The 25,666-nt window shown below is 37.2% G+C and overlaps 1 protein-coding gene across 2 annotated transcripts; it reads right to left on the reverse strand.

Annotated features, from left to right (window-relative positions):
• Window positions 1–1,169: 1,169 nt before the first annotated feature.
• On the reverse strand, window positions 1,170–20,570 carry LOC763460 (laccase). 2 transcript variants are annotated; one of them, XM_030982044.1, is made up of 11 exons: window positions 20,451–20,570; window positions 16,480–16,597; window positions 11,820–12,049; window positions 10,997–11,183; window positions 9,291–9,527; window positions 7,779–8,092; window positions 6,852–6,999; window positions 6,353–6,672; window positions 5,247–5,388; window positions 4,077–4,216; window positions 1,170–2,858 (listed from the first exon to the last, which is right to left on the reverse strand). In XM_030982044.1, exons 2-11 carry the CDS (start codon window positions 16,535–16,537, stop codon window positions 2,784–2,786), a joined length of 1,851 nt encoding a protein of 616 aa, XP_030837904.1. In that variant the 5' UTR covers window positions 16,538–16,597; window positions 20,451–20,570; the 3' UTR covers window positions 1,170–2,783. The 2 variants fall into 2 exon arrangements, with proteins under 2 accessions (XP_030837904.1, XP_030837903.1); XM_030982043.1 differs by having other exon boundaries at window positions 16,480–16,609.
• Between the last annotated feature and the right edge of the window lie 5,096 nt (window positions 20,571–25,666).

The raw sequence follows: 25,666 nt of genomic DNA on the forward strand, positions 1-25,666 counted from the left end.
CAGTGTAAGATGATAGACAATTTTCCTAATCGGACCAAGTCTACCCTCCTTGAAAATACATACATACAAGATCAATAGAAAATTTCTACTCCAGACGTATTCAATTAAGACATTCATATGTTTAAAAATCAAACGGTAAAAGAGAAAATGATTTCATATCAGGAGGCCCGAATGAACAGAAGTTAATTTAAAAGATGATAATAATAATAATAATAATAATAAAAACGTTACTTATAAAGCACTTACCACCGAAGTCTCTAAGCGCTATACACACAAAATAGACTGATATACAATGATGGCTGATGAGTTGACTGCCTTGCAGTGGTGTGTGTGCGTGTGTGTGTGTGTGTACGCGCGTGCGCGTGGGTTTAGGCGCATGTGTGGGTATGTGTTACTCACTTTTAGCCTATGTAGTATAAGTGCATTGTTGTTAAAGTTTGGTCTGGCGTTTAGTCCAGCGTTGAAGTTTAAAATTCAGTTATACAGCGGTCACACCAACAAGGTCGCCCGAAGACCGAACTGAAAACCTCAGTACCCGCATGGCTGGATTTGGTCGGTTAGATGTCGGGTTTTGCCATAAGACTGGTGTGTTTACTCCTTAGGCCCACCACACACTATACGATCCGACTACAATCGATAAGTCATATCGGCTCCGAAACGTAGCGACTCCAGACCAGATCGTCTATGATATTGAAGCCGACTCGGCTTTTATTTTGTCTGTCAATGCACTAAAATCTCGGTTGTTCGTGCAGCTGTATTCTCAGTCTCATTTGGAACCTTAATTAATAAGATGATGTTCGCTTCGATTTCAATATCTAATATATAATTGTCTTTTCTTCAAAAAACGGATCGCTGGAGAGTCGTATATAGTGGGCGGTGGACTTAAGAAGTCACACCGACAAGACCGACCATATAGACCGACATTAGACTGAAATAAATATTTCATGTCGTCTAATGCAAGAATCTGTCGGTTTAGCGGTGTGACTGACGCATTAGTGTAGAATACTATGTGTCGTCAAATTCTTCGTTTATATAGAGAGCGATCTTGGCCTGTCTTACAAAGAGTTATCGCAAGTCCTCCTATCAATCGCAAGTTGCAGTCTCCTTTTATGTACATAGTTGCGATTGATATCGATCGCAAATAAGGTGCGATTGATATCAACTCTTTGTAAGACAGGGCCCTGACGTTCTGTTACATAAGAAACAAGTTTTGTTAATATTTCATTTGATCTAGTATTTGAATTTTATTACAAAAATACTTTTGCATATATTTGACTTATAAATTCAATTACAGATTTATACAGTTTCTATTTTTGCAAGATACCATAACAGAAGCAGAATTTAGATAAAAATGACATCGATTATTTTTTTTAAATAAAATAGATATCCCTAGATAATAAGAAGATAAAAACAAGTTTGTCAAATGTCAATCGCAAATAAGGTGCGATTGATATCAACTCTTTGTAAGACAGGGCCCTGACGTTTTGTTACATAAAAAACAAGTTTCGTTTATAATATTTCATTTGATCTATTTGAATTTTATTACAAAAATACTTTTGCATATATTTGACTTTTAAATTCAGTTACAGATTTATAAAGTTTTTATTTCTGCAAGATACCATAACAGAAGCAGAATTTAGATAAAAATGACATCGATTATTTGTTTTAATAAAATAGATATCCCTAGATAAGATGAAGATATAAAACAAGTTTTAGAAGGACCTATAACAAATTAAAGGCCCATCCCTGTCCACAAAACAGGGATCTATGTTTTTATCGTCCTTGACAGGACGACATCGGCCGATCAGGATAAACATTATGACGTCATGCTGTATCTGAGAAGCTCACACAACGTACGCAGCAGGGTTAGCCGGAAGCGTTATTTTTTTTCTGCGGCACAGATTGGGGTTAGGTGCGTGTTGAGCCTATGGGAAAGTTTAGGGTTAGGGTTAGGGTTAGGGTTAAATCAAGACCTCTTTTTTCTGTGCCGCAGAAAAAAATGACGCTAGCCAGAATGGTACATTCCCCGCAGTGGACTCTATCGGAAGGACAGGCGCATAGTTTTCTCAACGAAAAATGATTTGACAGACATTAGACAATATTAATAGTATACTAAATACAAAAATACAAACAACAACAACAACCCATAACAAAAAAGAGTTGTATGATACGATTCTTTCAATGAAACATAACAAAACACCTGGGATCGATTGATTGCCAGTAAAATCCAATATTGTGTTTTGGTCAGACATTTTCTGATAGGGCATTGGATTTTTATAATTATTCTATAGAAAAGGGTCACAATGGCAAAGAAACGGAGTAATCACTTAAATTCTAAAGAAAGATGAAGATGTCCTTTTCTCAAAAATTATAGACCAATATCGTTGACATTTATTTGCTAAAACATTTAGGCGACACGTTCAAAAAGCATCTTGGGCTTCTTATTCATTTAGACAAGTCAATAATATTTCATTTTCTTTCACGCTTCACTCGCTCTCAAATGAATCTTTATATCACACACAACTGCGATGTATGGTGCTGAATAAGTAACCTTGACCCAAATAATGTATACATTTTAGAAATTATTACCAAGTGGCAACAAATTGTACTTTTTCGCTTCCAAATAGGTACCCTTTGTATAGGTACCCCCTTTTCTGTTCTCTTTCCAGAAAATGCCCCTTTTTTGCTCCCCCCCCCCCCCCATTTGAAAGACGCTCCGATGGCCCTGGGTTAGGGTCAGCAACGTGTTACTATACTCTACAAGATGCCAATGACGATGAGGATCAATTACAGACAGGCATAGAGGCAGGTGGCGGGGGAACTGGTCCTTCTACATGGAAAACCAACGCCATTCCCAGCTGAAAAGTGAAAGAGGGATACAAAATACAATAAAATTTGGTTTATCATGGAATTATCATCAGAAAAACAAAATAGTACCTCACATTCACTCAAACTGATTGTGGTGTTTCCAAAAAACAAAGTTGAGGCTCGTTCAGATATCTTATGACGCGGTAAACCGGTAAACAACCAAATAGAACATAACAAAACAAAACAAAACAACCGCAGCTGTTTTTTTTTTTTTGGGGGGGGGGGGGGGGGGTCAAGGGGTCCGTTTCATAAAACTGTTGACATAGCTAGGACAGTAACAAATTTGATATCTATAACAAATCTAATTACGACAATGGCAATAAATAAATATAAATCGCAAGAACTCGCAACTATAAACAAGAGGTAAAGGGTACTGCAAACTTGCAATTGGTGGGATCGAGGACTTGTGATCAATCGCTAGTTACTGTTTTATGCTTCTTAAATAGTTGCATTTGATTGGTTGAGGGCAAATTGGATTACGTGAAAGTTGTTATTGATAAATAGTTTTGGGGTCCAGGATGACACTTTTTTTAAAGGCCTTTGGCATATGACTCGAGCTTTATTGATTTGGAATACCACTTGCCGAGAGCCAGAAAGGCTTAAAAAGAAGGCTGAGATTGAATGGTCACGTTGTTAAGAGAGGGGATAGCCATTGTTTAAAAGAGCAATGAACTACAGTTTAACCTGGGGCCTGTTTCATAAAACTTGTTATCTATAACAAATGCTAAATTTCTATGACAAATTTGCTCTCAGCCAATCAGATGCCATGATTTCAGTAGCTTATAACAGTAGCTTGTAACATGTTATTGATATCTAGTTTTATGAAACAGGGCCCTGCTTTAGTGACCACCTGTATCGAAAGACCACCTATCTACAAAGACCACCATTTATGTTTCCCTTGAAAATGGTTTCTCATTTAGAAACATTTACTAAAGGAACCTGTAGATAAAGACCACCTGCCTATAAAGACCACTTTTTTGTCTCCCTTGGGTGGTCATTATAGACAGGTGAATTCACTGTTATCAGGTTGCCGGTTCAAAACCGTAGCAGACCTCACAAGATCTGGAAGGGGACATTAGACGAAGGCATCTCGCACCAGGCCGGACGAAGGCGTGGAGAAACGCCATATAAGGGAGTTAAAATGTCTAATCCCACAGCATATATGGAAAACCTGACGCTGACACTAAACGACAATGATGCCGACTTACCGCGAAGTGGGTGTCGAAGTGGCAATGCATCAGCCACCAGCCAGGATTATCAGCTCTGAACCTTGCTATCATATACCCTCCAACTGGTATCATGATGGTGTCTTTCCTCGGAGGGTTCTTCAGGTTACGGGAGATTTTTCCTGTAAACAGGCATAGTTTAGATAGAGAACATAATTATATAATGTAGGTCTAGTGGATACGTCACCGGACGGTGGATCACATTGTTCGCGGTTCGAGGCCCGCCGCGGCACTAACGTCCTTTGACAAGACATTGATCTGCATTTGCCACACTTGACCCATACGGGTAAGGTAAAGTGGTTCCGGACAAGAAATAATTCCTTTAAATGATAGATATGCTAAGGCCGGGGTATAACAATATTATGGAGGGCCAGGAGTGGCAAGTCTGACAGACATGGACGCTATACAAGAACACACTATTATCATTATTATTATTATTATTCAAATTATCATTATCATTATACACAAATGCCTTGATCTAGCTGCAGTGTGTAAAACACTTTTAACACTTTCTCATAATTATTTCAAACTTTAATTTCACAGTATTATCTGATGCTATCGCAGAGCCAAGCTGAGCTATGCCATGTTTGTTTGAAAGTATCAACAAAGTAAATAAATTAATAACTTACTCAGTATGAACTATGAATTATTGGTTCATAATCATAATGACAATAAAGTTAATGTAGCCTTGTGATTCATCCTCGGTCACGGGATTCAATGACCCTTTTTCACTTTACAGTGCACACTCTCAATACCAGACAGAGTGCATTCCAGTTATAGTCACCATCTTACAGGTGCGCATGTGATCATCCCATCACAATGACATGACATGAGGGTGGTGGTTATTTTACCCGACTGCTAAGAAAGCATAAATGCTTGTAAGTGAGCAACCAGACGGTCGGCGGCTTTAGGTCCTCTCCGAGGGACCTGGTAATAAGGATTAATGCCTTACCAAAGGGCATTAGCGCATCGCCTTGGTTTCGAACCCGGGTCACCGGATTACGAGACCACATGCTCTACCGACTGAGCTATTGCGCCTCCTAGGTGTTCACATCCTATAAGGTACCGATGCAGATCGAAGAGCAGTGAATATACCTGGCTCGACTCTGCCCTATTAATTCGTCATCTTTAATCACTAATCAAATTACAAACCTTGAGCGTCCAGTCGTTTAAAATCCTCGACGGTGAAATATTCCCACATGGTGTCCATTCCAAGAACCTCAAAATAGTATCCATGTATGTGCATCGGATGTGGTACAAGGTTTAAGGTGTTCACATACACCAGCTCCACCACCTATGGTCGTAGAAACAAAATACCGGTAAAAGCTTCACGAGACCGACAGTGATCGACTCATTAAGAGACCGACAGCCCACGGTACCGACGGTCCATGAGACTGACCGCGCTCACTAGATCGACAGCCGATCGATAACCCATGATACAAACGATATCGTTAATTTCGCAGGGTTCTGAGACCGGGTTTACGAGACCGATAAGCCAAGGACTTCTGACAGCCTTTTTGAGGTTTCACAGGGTCGACACTGTCGGTTTCGTGGGCTTATTCTCTAGGTCAACTGGTATCCCCCTGGTGTTATCGCATTAAAACAAAGAATAAGTACTATGCGCTTTTCCAGAAGATTACTCGGGTTCTAGTACAGTAACTTGACACAAAATCCTCCTATAGTTGCAAAAGAGAATATTTCAATTGTTTTAGGGTAAAAAAAAAAATGCACTAAATAATAAAATGCACAAAATTCTAAGACCTCCAAGTGGTAGAAAGTGTTGAAAATTCTCCAAATCAAGGATTAGTATTTTTATTTTTTCCTTAAGCAACATTAGAACCAAGTGTACGCATATAATTATGGGCCGCATGTGTCCATATTTATACATTAATCGACGACTCTGAGGAGCAGCTTACAAGGACGTACACTCTAAAAACCGAAATGTTTAATGTCAATTTAAAAGGGCCAAGGAGTGACCACTCTTTCAAAATGTCAGATTGTTTCTTTTAACCTGCTAGATTCAACCTTTATAGTGTTGGATGAAGCATGTTCAAAGTGTTAATCTACCATTTTGAAAGAGTGGTCACTCCTCGGCCGTTTTAAATGGTGATTTAACATTTCAGTTTTTAGAGTGTACCTCTATAATGAAAGCAAATAAAGTACATTTCAAAATAAAGGAGTGAAGTAACACTAGGTGGAAACAAATATATTTGGTTTATTAGCATAGAAGTACTCTCGGGTTTCTTGTTCGACCTAACCTGATTGTATTTGATGTCAATCCGATGTGTGCACTCGCATGCCTCTCGTGAGCAGTCTTTGCGCGATGTCCGCAGCGAGTCTTTGTTGCACCACGATGCCTCGTCTACATCACGCCAATGGGACAGCAATGGTATTCCTGGGAAATTCATGGTAATATTGTTGATGATGGGAAGATTTGTGAGACTGTAAGTATCTGTTCCAGCTAGCTCGTATGGGTAGAAGACAGGATGATGAACCGACTTTGCCTTGTTGCGGGAAACAGCATTCAGCTCGAGATAGTGAGTGACATTAGCATGGCTTAGGTCATCTTCTTTTTCATCTGAAAATGAAATCAATGAACTCTGTGATTATTTCGTTTAAATGTACCGTACGTCATAAATAAAACAATAGGCCTACACTCAGACTCCGCATGTAAATTAGGCTTTCATCATGTAAGTAATTGTATCTAGAAAGTAGATTATAACAAGAAAGTAGATTATAACAAGAAATTAGACTTGCCGGCATCGGTGAGATCTGACACTAGTACCGTCTCAGGATCACGAAGTGCTGTCTCTGGATTAAGAACCTTGCCTCCTGCTCTTAGGTTCTTGTCACTCATTGGTTTGGAACCGGGAGGTGTGCCTGCATACCGTAAAATACCCAGTTCCTGTGAATGTATAAAAACAACGATAACATTTCTTGAATGCTGTGAGCACCAAAATCGGTATCCGAGCCGAGCCAAGCCGGTGTAATTGTGGGACCTCTTAAGCACTTTGTGTGGTGGATATGTGTGCTATGAAATATCTAACATTTATTGTTACTTTAACTATTTTTCAGGGGCGTTTTCAGGATTTTGTCTCGAGTGAACGGGTACAATTCGGGCAAATCCGTAACAAGTGACGGGAAAAAAAAAGGAAAAAAAAAAAATCGAATTTCTTAGTGCTAAGTCATTTATATTTTCTATGCCGATCGAGGAAAAAAACGTCAGCACATTTGACAGGGCCTTTTGGTATATCATTTGGAAGGAAGTACGAAATCACAATAACACTTTGTGGGAGCGTGTGTGCACGTATAATATTTAAGATACTTAGATATGCACAATTATAGTTTGGTAAATATTAACTGTAGATCCAGTAGCGCTGTGAGTAAAGTCAAATTTAGCAAGGTTATGAAAGATAAAATATTATTGACATGATTTGGAAAAATCGATTGAAATGAAAGGCAATGAATCTTGACAGAAGAGGGCGTGTTATCTCACTGTGTGGGGCCTGCCAATTTCGAGACGATTCGGTCGATCAATGGAACAACCAGAAGACTGTATACAGATAGCTTTTCTAACAATTAAGTACAGTGGATATGTAACAAATATTATACAATAAATTTAGTAGTCTAGGGTTCTGATTCATAGAGGATTTAAAAAAAAGTAGTATCTAAAAAAATAAGAACCTGGTGTTGGGCGCAAGTAATTAGCCCAGCAACCCGAATCCAGTAGTTAGTAGGTCTCTGGTCAGCGTTTAAGATGAAGTCATATCTCTCTGCGGAGAAGAGGGTGATCCTATCCACATCGATTGGATTCACTGGGGCACCATCCATTGCTATCACTTTCAGCTTATGATTATCAACCGAGATGGACAACGGGCAGACATCGTTGGCGGCACTTATAACCCGGAAGCGATACCTTTGACCTGAGGTGACATAAACGACATGATGATCGACTGTCGCAGTGGTGTTGCCAGAGTTACTGAGTACTTGGTTTGTTCCTAGGAAAGAAAAGACAATTCAAGTCAGCTTCAAACCTTTTCCATCCTTTCTCATAATAATGATGATAACGATGATAATAATGTAGATGAACTTTTAAAGCGTCAATAAAGGCGGAAGGCCTCTAAATACGCGTTTAACAACACAGTTAAAACAAAATACAATTCCATGCTTACAGATCTCTCACAGATCAATCCCTATATGAAATTAAAAAAGATATTAATGATATCAATAACACAAAGTCAATCAAGTAATTCAGAAACTTAAACATTAAAAGAAAAGGAAGAAATATTTAAACATGTCAAATTGAAAATCGATATAAGTCAGTATATCGGATATGTATTAATAAGTATGGGGTGAAACCTTACACCAAAAGTTTAGAATTAATGACGAAAAAAGGGTGAGTTTTAAGAAGTTTGTTGAAAGTGTGTAAGATAGGCTTTGACGAATGAACACAGGGAGAGTATCCCAGTGAAAACACAATAAATCTATTTTTCACAAAGTTTTATATTTTCGCTCTCTCTCTCTCTCTCTTTCTCTCTCTGTCTTTATCTCTCTTGATTGTTTTCTCCTCTCTCTAGATCAACTGACATCAATTATATAAATTTCTCTTTGCATTTACACAATCGCCTATCAAACAGTTCACGGCTATGATAGTGGTTGTGTGTCCGGATAAATAAATAAAGCGATCACATTTGACTTCGGATCAAACAATATAAAATATCACTAACCATTGACATTTACGGTGGGAGAGAAATTAATTCCCTTCATTTCTTTGTTTCTAGGTCTTCAAATTTCTTTACTTTCTATTCCCTTCTTTTTGCTTGTTTTATTTTCATTTTTAAACAAAATATATCTTCCTTTCAAAACAATGGTATTCTCGTCATTATTATTATAATAATTAAATGTCTGACATCAAGTGATTATAAAGTTTTTTGTTTTCTTTACATGATTATATTAGTACAGTGTTTTCATATTCTGTTTTCATTGTAATACATGTAATCATATTGCATTTTCATTTATGGAAACAATTATTTTGTGGGAAATTTGTGAATAATTTGTATCTACTGTTTTGAAAGGGAAAATAAAAGGAACCAAAAATAAAAATTTGTATTCAGCCAAGCCACGCCCTCTATAGAAGTAAAGCGATTTCGCTGTTTTTAACATTCTTTACATAATTATCTCAAGAGTAGCCCGTACCTCTTCCGTTGATCAATATTCCATCATTTGCATTTATCGCAACACCACTCTGCCCGGCAGTAGAAATGGTTATCGCCATGGACTTCGACCATTCCTTGATAGTGATCACGTGGTATGGGTCGTCTTTATCATACAGCGCTCGATGAGGATCGGATTCCGATGATTGCCGAACTATTAACGAACCATATATACCGTCTGCACGATGAACACCAGCATGAGAATGCCACCAGTGGGTACCTGTGTGAGAGGAGTGTTGTGACAGTTTGGTGTGCGCAAGTGTGGGTGTAAGTATATTTTATATAGTTCCGTTATTTTAAAAAAAATACAAAGTACGAGGAAAACAGAATTTCAAGGAGTTTAAAGTAGAAGTCTCAAGTGACAAATATGAATACATAACTTCAAGGTATAATAAAGAAGTAAAGACGTTTGTTTTATCGTCTACGTAGGTCTGCATTATTATGGAGTGATTTGAGAAAAGCGATATGAACATAACTATTAGTACTGTTACTACTACTGCTACTACTATCGCTACTATCAATAATGATATTGAAAAGTTAGTAATAATTGAAATATCCTACTACTTGCTTATACAAACACAACTAATACTAGTACTTACATTACTATTACTACTTCAAATCACAAAATAATAATGAAATTACCAATAATAATAAAAGCCCATTACTTATTTCAACAACAGCAACTATTCTACCACTGCTATTACTACTACTACCACTACAACATATACTGCTACTTTTCCTTCAAATACAACTGCTGCTACTACTATAACAACAATACTATTACTACTACTTCTGCTATTCCACCACTATTACTACTACCAATAATAATAATAGCCACCTACTACTTACTTCAACACAACAACAACTAATATACTACTACTACTACTACTACTACTACTACTAATATTAATACTATACTACTACTATTACAACTACTACTATCACTATAACAACTATTACTATGACAACTACTAATATTGCTACTACATGTACCACTATTACTACTACCAACAATAATAATGAAATGAGTAATAATGATAATACCCTACTATACTTACTTCAACAACAAAAACCACTACTATACCACTACTAATACTAATACTACTACTACTACTACTTCTTAAAAAAAAAAAAAAAATAGCTACATCTATATCGCACAAAATATCAAGGAGATGCTCAGAGTGATACAGGGAAGATTGCCATGAATTTAGCTAAGCTGCCTGAGGCGCTGTTTACAGCATTGAAGGGATTACTTCCTAGCAGGTACCTCCATTCACTGCACGTGGGTTGAGATTGTCTAAAATGTAAGATTAGTGTCTTGCCAAAATGACTCTGCGACTGGGACTCGAACCACGAACCATATTGTTCCTCAAGTTCAGCGACACACCCATAATTACACCTCCAACAGCTTGAAGATTGTATATCTGTTTACATTGCAAGATTAATCTATACCGGTTTTAAAAGGGTGGTTATTGGAGCTAATCAAAACCGAAACTGGGGAGTTTTGTAAAGCGATTGTGTTGCGCAAAGCAATCCTTCCGCCAATCGGTGCCTATATTGTTGGGCACAAAAATTGCACTTTTGGCAAACGAGCGACAAGACAGTGCACAGATTTAAGCAAACCAAACAAACTAAGGGTTAAAGAGAGAGAGGGGGCCGGGGGGGGGGGGAGATAATTATTTTTCGTACCTGGCTGTTCTGCTTTGAACTCATAAGTGAAATCATGACCTGCATTGATAGGGCATTGGGTAACTCTTGATACCCCGTCCATGTGCTGAGTGCCTCGCATATGGAACCCATGCCAGTGAATACTTTCAGCTTCTTCGTTCTGCAATCGGTTGTGCACACGAACCCTGATGATATCATTTTCACAAACCTGAGAATGATATTTTAAGCAATGATATTATAGCGAACTGTAGAATATTTTGAAGGGTTATACGTGTTACTTAAAGTTAAATCAAACAACCTACCAATTAGGTGAAAACCGATGCGACATTACCCATCAGTTTCTTTAAAAGTATATGGTTAGGGTTGCGATTGGGTTTTAAGGTAAGTACAGGGTTAGGGTAAGGGTTAGGATTAGGGTTAGAGTTGGTTGAGTCCAGGTTTGAAGTTGGACATTCGGTCAGTGTAGGAAATTGACCCAAGAGCAGTTGACCCAGGCCTAGGAGCATGTGTCGTACTCTTAACCTCAAGGGAATATCAGTTCTTTCTCCATGTATGGAGATACAAGCATTGTTTTTAAACTCATTCAGTAACACGATCTCAAAGGAGATATCGACTCAAGGGCAATTTAAGTTACCTATTCTACCCTTTACAGTCATTTTCGGATTGCGTAAGACGTCCTTGTTTTTGCTGGCTCATTTCAATCGATGGCGGAAAAGTCTATACTGAAATTGCCTAGTTTTTATTTTTCGAAAGTCTTTTCGATCGTGCAGTTTAATTTGTACCTTAGTAGGTCCATGGTAACAGAAATGAATACAAGTGTTTATCAATCTGAAATTCAAATCACCTGGATACTCGGTCCGGGTTGCCGACGGTTAACCGAGTAGACGGGTCTGGCATAACCGGCCATGGGTATACAGTGAGGCCGGTGGCAATCGAACTCATTGAATGGACATTGGTAGCAAGCACGTGACATGGAGTAATATGATTCAATAGTCCAGTCGTACTCGCACGTCATAGGTTCACCTCCAGTACATTCTCTTAAACATGGATGGTCCAGATCGTTTATCCAATAACCTGTAATAAAATACAGAGTTCGACAGTTGCAATTTTTCATAACACTAGGTCCTCTCAATGCGTTTTCCCATTCACAAAATTCTTACAAAGAACCAAAAAGAAAAAAAAAGAAGAATTGAATTGAATTGAATTGAAATGGTTTATATCAATCAAATGTCATCTCGGCCAAAGGTCGAATTGCGAAACATTTTACAGATTACATGTACAAAATATATACAATCATAAATATACGTACACAAACACACATAGAAGAACGTACTAAAGAAATAATAGGTATTCAACAAGACATATGATGTTACATGTATTGATTGAAGTGGAGAACTATTTTGTGAAGGCATAAAATGACTTTGGTGCATTTTCCAATCACAGATCATATTAATTTTACTTTGAGTATAAGGAATGGCTGATATGATAAACTGTATCTATACGACTAAAACAGGATTGCAGAAAAATACGTTATGCGTAACTGATTGATATACTACTTGAAATTAGTTTATAATTTAGAATTAATGTGTATTGGTGTCAATAAATGAGTTATGTTATTTAATTGAAGCCAATAAGTAGAAATGCAAATTGAAATAGCGTCGAAAAACAAATAGTGTCTAATCAAGTTATTAGGCTATTATCAGTAAGACATGTTTTTACATGCAAGATAGGAGATAAAGGAGTTGAATCAAGGAAAGAACAGAGATGAAGAAAATGAGTAACCAGATATTCGAGTAATTATGTTTCAGTATTTATCATTCAAAGGTAAAATATTACACTATGTGACAATTGCAAAGGAAAAAGTTCAGGTATACAAATCTTCATGAATAGCAATAACAATGACAGATAAGGTCATTCCTTTCCAAAACGAGGAAGGGAAATTGAAAAAAAGGGAGAAAATTACGAACTAAAACAAACTGAAAGAAAAGGTGAACAGGCGCGTACGCCTTGACTTTTTTTTCTTCTCTTTATTAAAAAATAAAAAATTAAAATTAAAAAAATTATGCCAATGGCTGACCTAAAAAAGGTGACCTTACCCCCCCCCCCCCCCAACGGAACAAAATGTGAACTTCTCGAGACCAAAAAAAAAAAAAAAGTGCCCCCCCCCCCCCCTCCCCCACTGAGCGACTTTTCGGCCGGCGCGATTTTCAAATTTTCCGGAGCAAAATAATAAAGCTGAGTCGTTGCGAAATTTTGGGCCCGATTTTAACCCCCCCCCCCCCTTGAAAAAATCCTGCGTACGCCACTGAAGATGAATAAACACGTATGGTTGTACAGTTTTTAAAGATGCAAAGTACAATGTATTACATTAATGACGAAATTAAATTGAAAAGATAAAATGAAAACAAAATGTCCCGCCAGTAGCAACCAATTTTTTTTTAGTGGTAAATATTTGTTTAACACGACATTATCATGTACATATTTTGGGGAGCTGTTCCCGTTGCTGCAGCTTTGACTTTTAAGGCACGTGATATCTAAAACCGCAGCCTCTTTTTAATAATAAACAAAGCTTCAAATATATAGTTAGTTAGTTAAGGGCGCACTTTCTATATAAATACATAGTAGTATAGTTCAACCTGTTTCTCACGCAACGTTTATTTTTTCTTCTTCAAAGGTCAAGACATAATAACAAATGGTAACTCATTTCATGAGGAAACACTAGCTCCTCGAAGTCTAGACAGTTTTCACTGACGGTACAATTTTTGATAACCCAGCTAGTGCAGTAGAGATGTGTGGTCAGCATCGTTCATTGGTCAATTCAAGGATAAACAAATAGTTCCTTTTCATGTTTATGCGGAATGGAATTATTTTAAAGTAACCTTTGAGCTCGTATATGCGTGAGCGTGTGGCTTAAACATTAGGCCCGTTCTCACATAGTGCGATTTGGATCGCGATGCAAATATCGATTTATTTTGTTTGGGTTTTGTTTTGTTTTTGTTTTTTGCGACCGTCCACACATGTCAATTTAATGTCAATTTAGAGCCAATTAGATCGCGATGCAAAGATTGATTTTTTGGGGGCGACCATTCACACACAGGGAGAAATCTCGCTCGACGGCAAGAATGTCCGAACTGCGCATGCGTGAATCTCGACGGTGTATACACTCTTGGAATACTGGGATTAAATAAATCGATTTAGGATTCTCAATACCGTTCACACATAGCGCCTGGCAAACTATGCGAAGATTAGAAATCATTCTGTCCACACACGCAAAAAAAAAAAACAAAAAAAAAAACAACGTTTTTTGATCGCGATACACACACACACACAATATATATACAAAATCTCCTTTTTTTTCTGCAGGTGTGAATGCCCCTTTTGTCTATACATAAGCCATGGACTACTGTCAAAGGCTATGCAAGAGATATCATACACCCCCCCCCCCCAGTTCCCTCATTATCCATTATCTTTCTTATGTTGATTCTAAGTTCCATTGAACAAGTCTTTCAAGTTTATGAATGACTTAGGGTACGTTTATGCTCAGTTTTGAAGGCAGAATGAGCGATTTGAAACGCTCATCGTAAACGCTCATCGTAATCGCAGTTCCACTGTGTACTGTTTATGCTCACTTCTCTGGCTCCTCCAGACAATTCTGGCTGGGTGGCCTTGCAGCTAGATTCGCAAACCTGCACTGCGCATGCTACGCAGACCCACTAGAGGTTAGTGCGTTGACCCCATTTAAACGCGTTTACAAAATTGATTGTGCGTTTATGCTTCCCCAGAATCGCCGATCGTAAATGCACCTTTTTGTGAGTTTAAGATCGGCGATTACGATCGCCATTTTTCGGTGATTCTACAAAAATGAGAAAGGACGCAACCGTGTTTTGAACTAAACGCGTATAGATGCCTCATTCTGGCCAGAAAGGCTGAGCATAAACATACCCTTAGTTATCAAGCATGATTTCACAATGATTCACGATTTTTGTTCCACTATTAGCTTTGCAGAGTAGTGTGGAAAATATCCTGACAAGGCATTTTATCCGCATTGCTTCTCGCTACCCAGGTGTTACAAAGGATACCCGGTTGGTTACGAATGTCAATGCGATTGGATTAGCGACTGGCTGGAATAGGAGAACATCAGAAATTAATGATATTTTTGGTGTCGACATAGGAGAGAGTAATTATCCACAACTACATCATGATTGCAATCCACTGACCTAACTACCAATTTGAGATTCGAATAGACTTAGTGATCTCATATTATTGGTCCGATGAATTTCGAACTTCCGCCATTCTGTTTGCCTATTTTTCTGATGACGGAGTATGTGGTTTCCCTATACATTTTCATTCCATCTCTTTCTAGAATATGACGTACTGTACACAGTTGCCTATCAAGTTGGAATAATATTTTCTAACCTCGATCTTTTCATGAAATGTTTGAGACAATGTAAATTTATTCTTGATAGATAAAGCTTATCAGAACGTTATTTATCAATCTAAAGGGTCTGAAATCAATAAAGTTCTGTGAAGATACTGAAACAAAGTTAATAGAGTGTTACGGAAACTGTCGATCTCACTGCTCTCGTCTTCAATCTTGCCCTCAAACCATGAAAACCTTTTATTTTCCCGAAACTGTCAAAGCGGCTCTTGCTTGAACATGAACCATGCACACACACCATTATGTTACAGAAGAGACGAGTCGATATGTTTAAATTCTATTCATTAACTATTTTATTACGAAGGAAGGCTTCTCAATATGAAGTCGAGTAAGTGTGCTTCATATCCTTGGCATCACTATCAGACTGATGACAAGTTTGGAAGGCGGCAGCAAAGACTCGAGAAGAAGTCCCCCCCCCCCCCCCCCCCCCCCCCGCCTTTTGGATCTCCCCGGCTTTTATCGGGAGCTATATCTTATACTGTTTTCGAGCATACAACCCGACCTCGAAGCTAAGGACAGAGTCTTGACGTCAAATTCAGGACAAAGCCTGACCTCCGCTATTGAGGGCCGCACGCGAATAAAAGACTGCCCCGTGTCGTTTTCGATTTCGGTTTTTTTTTTTTGTAATTACGGACGCGTAGGCACGGCCGAAAAAACAGAGTGACTGTCGTAAATCTAGTGAAGGACTATGGAGTTTGACATGCCCCACAATGACCCAATGCATGTATACTTTTCATTTGTGAATACTGCACGTAATACAGACGTATCTAAATTCGTTACACGTATGTAATAAAAACATTAAACCATGTCATCACAATCATGTCATGAAAAAGGTAATAACATTATTCAAAATGTTCTTCAATGTATCTGCATTTGTACGACTGTTCACGTTTCGTTGTTGTTGACTTATTTTAAATAGGATCTAAAAATCAAAGCTTAACACTAGCATGAAGGTGGAAGATGTCTAATAATTAATAATCGATAAAACCATGAAATATAGAAAGCGCAAAGTCAGCAGAATAGTTTGCATGCATGGAACAGGAACGATTACTCAAATCTAACTTACCTTGAACAACCGTTGCAATAAACAACATGGAAAGCACGGGGCAGATAAGTTTCCGCATTATCGTTTTATCCACAGGAAGCGGAAATCACATGGAGGATCACAAGAAATCAGTGCGCTCCTGTTTTTAATACTAGGCGAAAGACAAAACAAGCTTAATTTCAGCGTATGTTAAAAATACATCGTGACCTGTTTTTAATAGTAGACGAAAGTGAGACAATATATTTCAGCATTACATCTAAATATAAACATGACTAAAACTAAAAAGGATCAGAATACAACCATATACTGATATTCTAGATGTCTTTGAGTAATATGAAGGAAATTGCGTGCTCACCTATAAAATCGTCAAATATACACTAAAGTAAAATGTACAATAAAATAGTAAACACTTTAGAAAAGTGTATCACACGTCTAGTCCATGAGTTTTGAACGAGTAATTAAACTCTTCCCACGTTCCACTTACAGAAAGAGAGGGCAAGGACTAAATTGAAGACTGCGCCGTAGGCTGATTGTCAAATAATTTGAACTTTTTTGGCAAACATTTGAAAATAAGAACTCGAGTTTGCTTTGATTTTCTAAAGGAGTATGCCTGTTTTACCAATGTAGTTGGGAGAGGGTGGGGCGGGTTATTACAATTTTAGATGTGTTTTGTGTTTTCTTGATGTCTTCAATTTTACGACAGTAAAAAGAATTGCTGTATTTTACTTTTTTGCAAATTCATTTTATTTAATTTTTCTGGACCCAAAGGAAGAATAGTTTTGTCATATTAATAAAGGCGAGTGGGCTATCCAGCCATTCACTATATTCTTGATTTTATATGTACTTTTCTATTTTGTTGAATAGTTTTTTTATATTGTGGTTTATAAAATGAATACTATACCATACTATGTCATAAACAGGTCGACTAGAAGGCTAAGGGTAACATGAAGCGAGCAACCTTAAATCAGGTCATAAACTCTTCAAAACTCCAAATAAAGTTTTTAACATGTCAGAAGAGCCGAAAATGACAACAATTTCAAAATGGAAGATTTACACTTTTGATCAAACTTATGCTCGATTTAAGCTCTACTGCATTGGTGCAGCATGTTAAAAGTGCAAATCTATACTATTACGAAATGTCATTCCTTAGCCATAATTGTAATGTTGATTTAACGCATTCGATTTTAGAGTGCAGACGAGTATATAGATCACACAAGTAACAAAGTTTCACACTTTGCATCCCGAATCAAACAAACGAAACAAGTAGCCGTTGATATCTTGTTAAACAAATATTTACAGATTCATGAGAAATCTCTATAAAATGACATCATGCTTGCACATAAGAAGCAGATAATGAAGTATGCAATAAATGTTGTCGTGTCCTTCATATTACAACAAGGATTGACCGTCTTTCGTGGGCTAGGTTGACAAACTTTTATTTGAAAATAGTTCAAGTTCAAGTTTATTCATCATGCTACACTGTAGCTCCTAAAGTTGAAAATGTTTCTGCCCCCTTTTTAATGAAATTATCGTGATAATGTGATTTATTCTTGATGTACACAATGTATATCTTCTCAGGTACTCTCAGCATCTTCTCAGTACAAAGATTGATTATTACAGTTCTAAGAAGATATAAACTTTTCACCAAGATTAAATCCCATTGTCACAACCATTTCATGAAAACAGGGGGTGTTTCACAAAAATCCTAAGTTGAATCTATCTCTAAGTTGGACTTAACAATTATGGAAAGCCGTTAGAATCCATGAAAAAAAATTGTAAAAGTTATTTTAAATGGCATAAAATGTTGATTCAAATCGTTCATATTTTATATTATCAAGGAGATTTCATGTTCTTGATGTGGAATTCATAAAAAGTCTAAAATACTTGAATTATCACTTTTAAATATATTTTGTTTTAAGGATACCAATGGCTCTCCATAACTTTTAAGTCGAACTTAGAGTTAAGTTTGACTTCAGATCTTTGTGAAACACCCCCCAGGTCAGAAAATTAGTAACAACTTTATGGGCAACAGTGTAGTTAAACATACATCCATTAATCAAATTAATTATAAACAAGAAAACTTCTATCATCCGACGTGGGCGAGGTCAACAAACTTGTATGTTACAATAGTTCAAGTTCAATTCCAAATATATTCGTCATACTCTTTATACGTAAATCCATACACGTGGACATTGAAAAATGTCACCTTTGTACTATATTGTTCTCTGTTTTCATGTTCCTTTAGTTGGAAATTTCCTTTCAATGCTTTAGCGTCCTGTCTTAACATGTCATTTTTTGTTGTATATCTATGTTAACCTTAGTTTAGAATGTTCACCTCGGTGAATAATATGCATGGTGTTATCAGTTTTCAAATTATGGATTTATTATTAGATTATTACACCCCCACTTACAGATTATTCATTAGTTTGTCCTTTAAAAATAAATAAATAAAAATGAATATCAATTTTAGGGATCCGTATACTACAAGCCATGCTTCTGAGCGGTTCCCTCCATTTCCAGAGTTTTCTCTTTAAAAAAGTATACTTAATTCACAGCAATTGTACAGTTTCTTTTTGTAATTCTACTAATTATTTGCAAAATGCATTAAATATTGTATATTCATGTCTCGATTGAAATTTTTGAGGTCACACTTATTTATATTTATTGTTCTCTTAGACATGAACAAAAAAAACCTGAAAATGAATCTGAATTGATAAAAGGAAGACGAGGAGACCGTAGAAATGGCTTAGACTGTAAAGGTAAGGTCCCTCCAAAAACATAAAAACAATTTATAACAATATATTTTATGAATAAAATAAAAACAAAACTCCAGAACGTACTATCAACAAAAGTATACTATACATACCAACAACATGAACAATGATAAATGAATTGGTCGAAAACTGTTGAACTAAAAATAACCTGTTACATGGTTAGGCTATAACAATACAATAATAATAGTAATCATACTTAATAGTAATAATAATAATAATAACATAATAATACTTATTATGACGATAACAAGAATAACAACAATAATAGTGATAATAATTAAATTAATGATAATAATAATAATGAGTAAGGCTTGAGTCTAGAGAGTTCCTAAAGCAAGCAGGAAAACATCTGAATTAAGATTATATATTAAAGAACCCAACTGCCGATAATAAATATCTTGTAACTTTAAGATTCAAAGATCACAAAAAACATTTGTTTATGAGCACGAAAGTAGCAATACAAATTATAATTATCTTTCTCTGTAAACCAAGAATAATTTTATCTAACTACGTTTTGAGAGATTTACCTCAAGTAAGCAAAGAAGAACTGAAGTTGAAGACAAAATCAGTAAATTGTCTCTCACAATATCGCAAGAGTGAAATGGAAAACAGAATAATCCCAAAGAACTTCGTGAATGAATCATAAATTCTTTGCCATACTCCATGCCTAGGCCTATTTACAATTTTGATAATGCTTCTATTCACTTTTTTAAGTAAAACTTGAAACAACGACAACTGATATGATAATGATGATGATGATGATGATGATGACAATAATAATAACAATAATAATGGTAATAATGAAAATAATGATAAGAATACTAATAATACTCCTAATACTACTACTAATAATAACAACAGTAATATCATAATAACAGCAAGAATAAAAGAGATGATGATAATAATCCTGTATGTATATAACACTTTTTCCAAGGGATACAAGGCGCTTTCCCTTAGTCTAAGGACAAATAGTGAAGAATTGTAGAGGTATGTTTTCAAAAGTTTCAAAAGAAACGTAAAAAGTTTATTCCATAGACGTGAGGCAACGGATTAAAAAGATTTGATGTCGGCTTTTTTTCTTCTTCGGGATTCGGATTTGAGAAAGAAAGGAGCTGAGGTAGATCTAAGTGAATATGATGTTCTCTGTTTCAAAAGGAGGGACTTAAAAAAAATTGTAATTACAAAAGTAAATTTGATAATTGGATTAAAATAACTCACCTCTGGTTCAACTCTCGTGAAAGGAGCTGTTCTGATGTTCACTTTTCCAACTGTTACACTCAAAACTAACGAAAGCCTTATATAATGATATTGTCAGATTTCAAGATAACGACACGAACGCTAAACACCATATTATTTTATTGTATCCGTACTACTTAAAAACGTACGCTGCACGTACACGTCTACGCATGCGCACTTGTCTAGAATTTTGTAATGCCTCCGCCCACCGAAGGTGTGTCGTAGGCATTACGTTTTCGGTTTGTCCGTCCCTCCGCCCGCCACTTTTACTCGTCATACTGATATATTAAGAACCATTGAAGGTGTTAGCCTCAAACTTAGTGATAGTATATATTCTCATAGGACGACATTCTCAGTAGGTCAAAGATCACATCGGTCAATTTAAGAAATTAAAGGTTTTTAGCCTTGCTATCGCTATATCTCAAGAACAACTTGAGCCAGTAGTAAACAAGTATTCAGTTGGCATTTCCCGATGATCAACCAGAAGTTAATCACCGGAAGAGAGTGGACAGCTGGAGGTATTTTTTTTTTCTGATTCAGCCACAAGCCCATCCAGGGGTCAATTGAGAGTCCTAGTATAATTTTGGTAAACGCCAAAAAAGGGGGTCAATTTTCTTTGAATTAAATTGAAAAGTAGCAAGACACTTATAATCCGAAGGTTTATCACTTTTAGGTCGCTGTTATAAAATTAAAACCTTGAAAGCCTAAAAAAGAGTGAGGGTCATTTCCAGGATCGGCCTACCCTATCTTACAGCCCCCCCCCCCCGACGATCTGGAAAAGACAATTACTTCCCCTGAGCTTAAGGGAGATATAACAACCCATGCAGTGGCGTACGCAGGATTTTTTCAAGGGGGGGGGGGGGGGGGGGGGGGGGGGGGTTAAAATCAGGCCCAAAATTTGGCAACGACTCAGCTTTATCATTTTGCTCCAGAAAATTTGAAAATCGCACCGGCCGAAAAGTCGCTCAGTGGGGGGGGGGGACACTTTTTTTAATTTTTTAAAATTATTATTATTAAAAAAAAAACAACGAAAGGGGGGGTTTAGGTTTGTTTAGGGGGGGGGTTTACATACATAAAAATACAAAAGGGGGGTTCAACCCCCCCCCTCACCCCCCCCCCCCCCCCCTGTGTACGCGTCTGGACCCATGCATGTATGGTGGAAGCATGAAATGCAGTAATGAATATATATTAACTTACAAAAACAATCTTCGGGTTTTCAGCAGTCAGCACTCAGCTCAGAGATTCTCATAGAACAGCAGCCTCCCGAATAACAAGTTGCGGTTTAATACAACTGTGCTCACGGTCACCTATCATGATCACGGGTTTGGGCCTTGATTTTTTTCTTTTATTGGCGCAAAACACATAACTTGTTTGCACCTAGACCCGTAACTAAGAGGGGTGTGAGTGCGTGCGCCCCCCCCTCCCCCACGTAGCGACAGCAGTTCCGCTATAAAGAAAAGAAAGAAGAAAAAACGGTTTGGTGTTCAAAATTGTACCTAAAATTTATTTTTAGACAGAAAGATGCCACAATTTTACCTACCTTGGGAGGGGCGACACCCCTCCCAGCAGGGGCGTACGCAGGATTTTTTCAAGGGGGGGTTTTAAAACGACTCAGCTTTATTATTTTGCTCCCGAAAATTTGAAAATCGCGCCGGCCGGTGGGGGGGGGGGGGGGGGGGGTAAGCGGACATCTTTTTTTTTTTTAGGGGGGTTTACATATCAACATATTACATATTTACATTTAAAAATATCAAGGGGGGTTCAACCCCCTAACGCCCCCCCCCCCTGCGTACGCCCCTGCCTCCCAGACCGCCCCCCCCCCCCCCCTTGGCGCCTCGAGCCCTCGAAAGGCTCACAATGGCCTGCGTGTTTGGGTCTTTTGAAAAATTTGTTTTAATATTTCTTATTTGTGCAAAACACATAACTTATTTGCACCGATGCTTCAATGAAAGCTTGTTACACACAATGAATAACGTTTGCTATCTACTAATATGCAAACTCTGTGGAATGTTGATCCATCATGTCGAATGCATTCTATTAAAAATATTTGGAAGGCGAAGTGAATTCACATAACCAACCATGCCAGGCTTTCGGCCTGTCTACTTTTTCTCTCTCTCTCTCTCTCTCTCTCCCTCTCCCCTCTCTCTCTATCTCCCACTCTCTCTCTCTTTCTCCCTCTCTACTCTTTCTCGCCTTCTCTCTCCCTTCTCTCTCTCCCTCTCTCTCACACACTGCTCATTTCCCACACTTCTCATTGAACTCTATATTACCCCCCTTCTTTCTTTCTCTGCTTCCAACATTATTATCCCATCCTTGCATGTATCTCCTTCACTTCTCTGTGTATTTCTCTCTCTCTTTCTATATCTTATCCTCTCTCCCTCCCTCCACCCCTCTCTCTCTCTCTCTCTCTCTCTCTCTCTCTCACCTTGTCTCTCTTTCTCTCTTCCCCTCTCCCTCTCCATCTTCCAATCTGCTATGAGCCTGGAAAATGGCGTTAACTGGTATCATCTTTATCATAGAGTAACTGCCCTTCTGGTGTTCAGCTCAAGCAGGAGATCCCTGCATGAAGTACGCTGTCTGCTCTCGTCGATGTTATGGCTCCCCGGATTCTTTGCATTGAATTATGACGATGATCTCACTGGATGCCAATCCGTTGCCAATTGAATGCGTTGCAATTGTAGTTAGTGATTAAATTCATTTGTGTAAGATATTGCACTCTTTCCATCATTCAAATGTACAACTCATAAAGTAAATACTCGAGAAAAGAGCCCAAGTACATCTCCAAACGTTTACATCTTTGAAGCTGGGAACCAGTAGAAATCTACTCTAATCAAAAATAATTATTAATCAAACTTGACAAGTATCAATTGGCAACTGTCACGAGTCACAACAAGATCATTCCAACGCGTTTCATCTGGTGGGATGCCCTCCCCCATCTCCCTCTCTCTCCCATCTCTCTCTCTCTCTCTCTCTCTCTCTCTTTATGAGATGGATGACCCCTGTTCTAGGGTTATTCTCCGTTACATCAGCAGCGCTTTTACATCGCAAGTGAATAATCAACTTGTTAAGGCGTACATGTTTGAGTGAGTTCCAATTGCCGATGACATGACCATTATTGTTTCGCGGTGTCTCGATCTAACTACGACAGCGGTTTAGGAATGGCGTGTGGGTAATGCATCGCTCGGATAAGGACCGATGGAATGTCTTCCTCAGCTTGCAATCCGCGAGTTTAAGCACATCATTCGTGCAGGGAGCCATGTTATAGTGTTGACTTTTTGTTGCTATTTCCGCAATTTAGGAAGAGGATATTTTCATTTCATTTGTGGTAATGACACTGACGACAATGATGCTAGTGTGAAATTTGAGGCCTTGAAGTTTTCAAGTTCGTCAAGGTAACCTTGTGAACTTTTCGTTAGCGTGAAGATGTATTGTATTGTGTCGTTTTGCACTGTGTATTGTATATATAAATTGCATTGAATTTGATTATAAATATGTGATTGTCCCCATGCTAGCTCTAACTAAAGACCTATTCTAACTAACTTTCAATTTCTAAATCAATTTAAAAAAAATGAAAATGGAAAACCTTTATTGTTATTGATCATTAAACATTGAAATCCCTGTAAATGTATGTTTAAAGGAGTAATAAATCATAAAACAAATCAATGTTGTAACTGTCTGTGTAACCCCCCCCCCCCCACCGCTGCACTGCATCTTTGCCATGCTTAATTTGAAAATAAAGTTGAAATAATCTTTTCTTATCTCTTTTCATGAAGGGAGTGTCACCCTATATGGTTTATTATTGATATATAAGGTTTATATCTTCTCAGAAATTTATACTCATCAATCTAAAGATTCACAGAGATCGATCAATTAAGTTATGATAAGATATATACCTTATCTAAAAAGAATAATATTGACACAATTAATTCATAATTAGAGATAAGAAAAATATTCCAACTTTATAGACCACATTTATTTCTAATGCAATATGTTTATACTATTTTAAGCATGACTTTGTGTAGATTGTACCGACTGCAGTCAGTGCCAATAGAATAATGAAATAAAATGATGAACATTGAGGAAATCAAGTGATATAATAAATATGTACATTATATTTGTTTTTAAAACGCTTTGAGAACATATTCGACTTGAATTTTGTTGAATGAAAACATGTTATTATTAGAATTATTCTTATCGTTATAATCAATTTTTTTTATTATTACTATTATTATGAATATCATTATTACCATTATCATTATATGAATATCCTCATAAACTGTAAATTAATGTGGTTCACTGATCTAAATAAGTTGCTTTATATACGAACTAAATCTACACAAATTGTGAATATTAGGATGTAGCGGGAGCCAATGGCGTTTCATCAAAAATGGTTTCGGTATGGGAGTTCTTTGAACTTACAACACCAAGAAGAAAACTCCAGATATTAAAGTTGCGAAATATTGTTCACCAGCATTCAAAAGTTCACGTACACAAGTAAATTGTCATAACAGTTGCTAGCTGAGCTAAGATATTGCAGTGACGTGCACTAAATCAAATTCGAAAGTTCATAGAACTTTGAAAAAAAACAAAAAAAAACGATGTCCTCTGTTTGCTCAGTAATGTTCTTTTTTTTAGAAAATTACAAATAAATAAAAACGGTGTCTTGTTGGTATTAGCGAAATATCACGAAAGTCAATAGATTCTATTTACATTTCGTCTTTACTCTTTTCGACATTATCTAACCCTCACGTATGTACGGTGACCCGATTATTTGCTCCCGCTTCACCTGCTACGTGCTTGATGTTGTTAAAGGTCCAGGGTCTCGGGCTAGGATTGGATTTTATTTCAGATTTAGTTTAGTGTTAGTTTTAGGTACAGGCAAGTCAGTACGTTTTTAGGCAAGCGATTAGTTAAAGATTAACTTGAGTTCTGGTTAAAAAAAAAAAATGAATTCTCACAGAATCAAACGAAACTTACACTGAATGTTCAAGATTACAAATAAATGTCATGTGCCAAACAATTTTGGAAGAAAATGTATACTGGCTGAGTAATGAGCATATAGAAAGATAAGGAAATCAAGGTAGGTATATAGCCCCGACACAATTTGTGTAGTCCCATATACATCTTTCTGTGTACAGTGCTTGTCACTTTACCAAGACTGGGCCAAATTTATATGATTTATCTGATAACTCCAGAAC

The sequence above is a fragment of the Strongylocentrotus purpuratus genome, unplaced genomic scaffold (assembly GCF_000002235.5).
Source record: "Strongylocentrotus purpuratus isolate Spur 01 unplaced genomic scaffold, Spur_5.0 spur5_scaffold_12, whole genome shotgun sequence".
NCBI classification, from domain to species: domain Eukaryota; kingdom Metazoa; phylum Echinodermata; class Echinoidea; order Camarodonta; family Strongylocentrotidae; genus Strongylocentrotus; species Strongylocentrotus purpuratus.

Coding starts and splice junctions, on each gene's coding strand:
- LOC763460 (XM_030982044.1), bottom strand. CDS start 16,537: ATGCGGAAACTTATCTGCCCCGTGCTTTCCATGTTGTTTATTGCAACG. Junction 9,528..10,996: donor GTTCAAAGCAGAACAGCCAG/GTACGAAAAATA, acceptor CCTCTCACACAG/GTACCCACTGGTGGCATTCT. Junction 5,389..6,352: donor TTGACATCAAATACAATCAG/GTTAGGTCGAAC, acceptor CTACGACCATAG/GTGGTGGAGCTGGTGTATGT.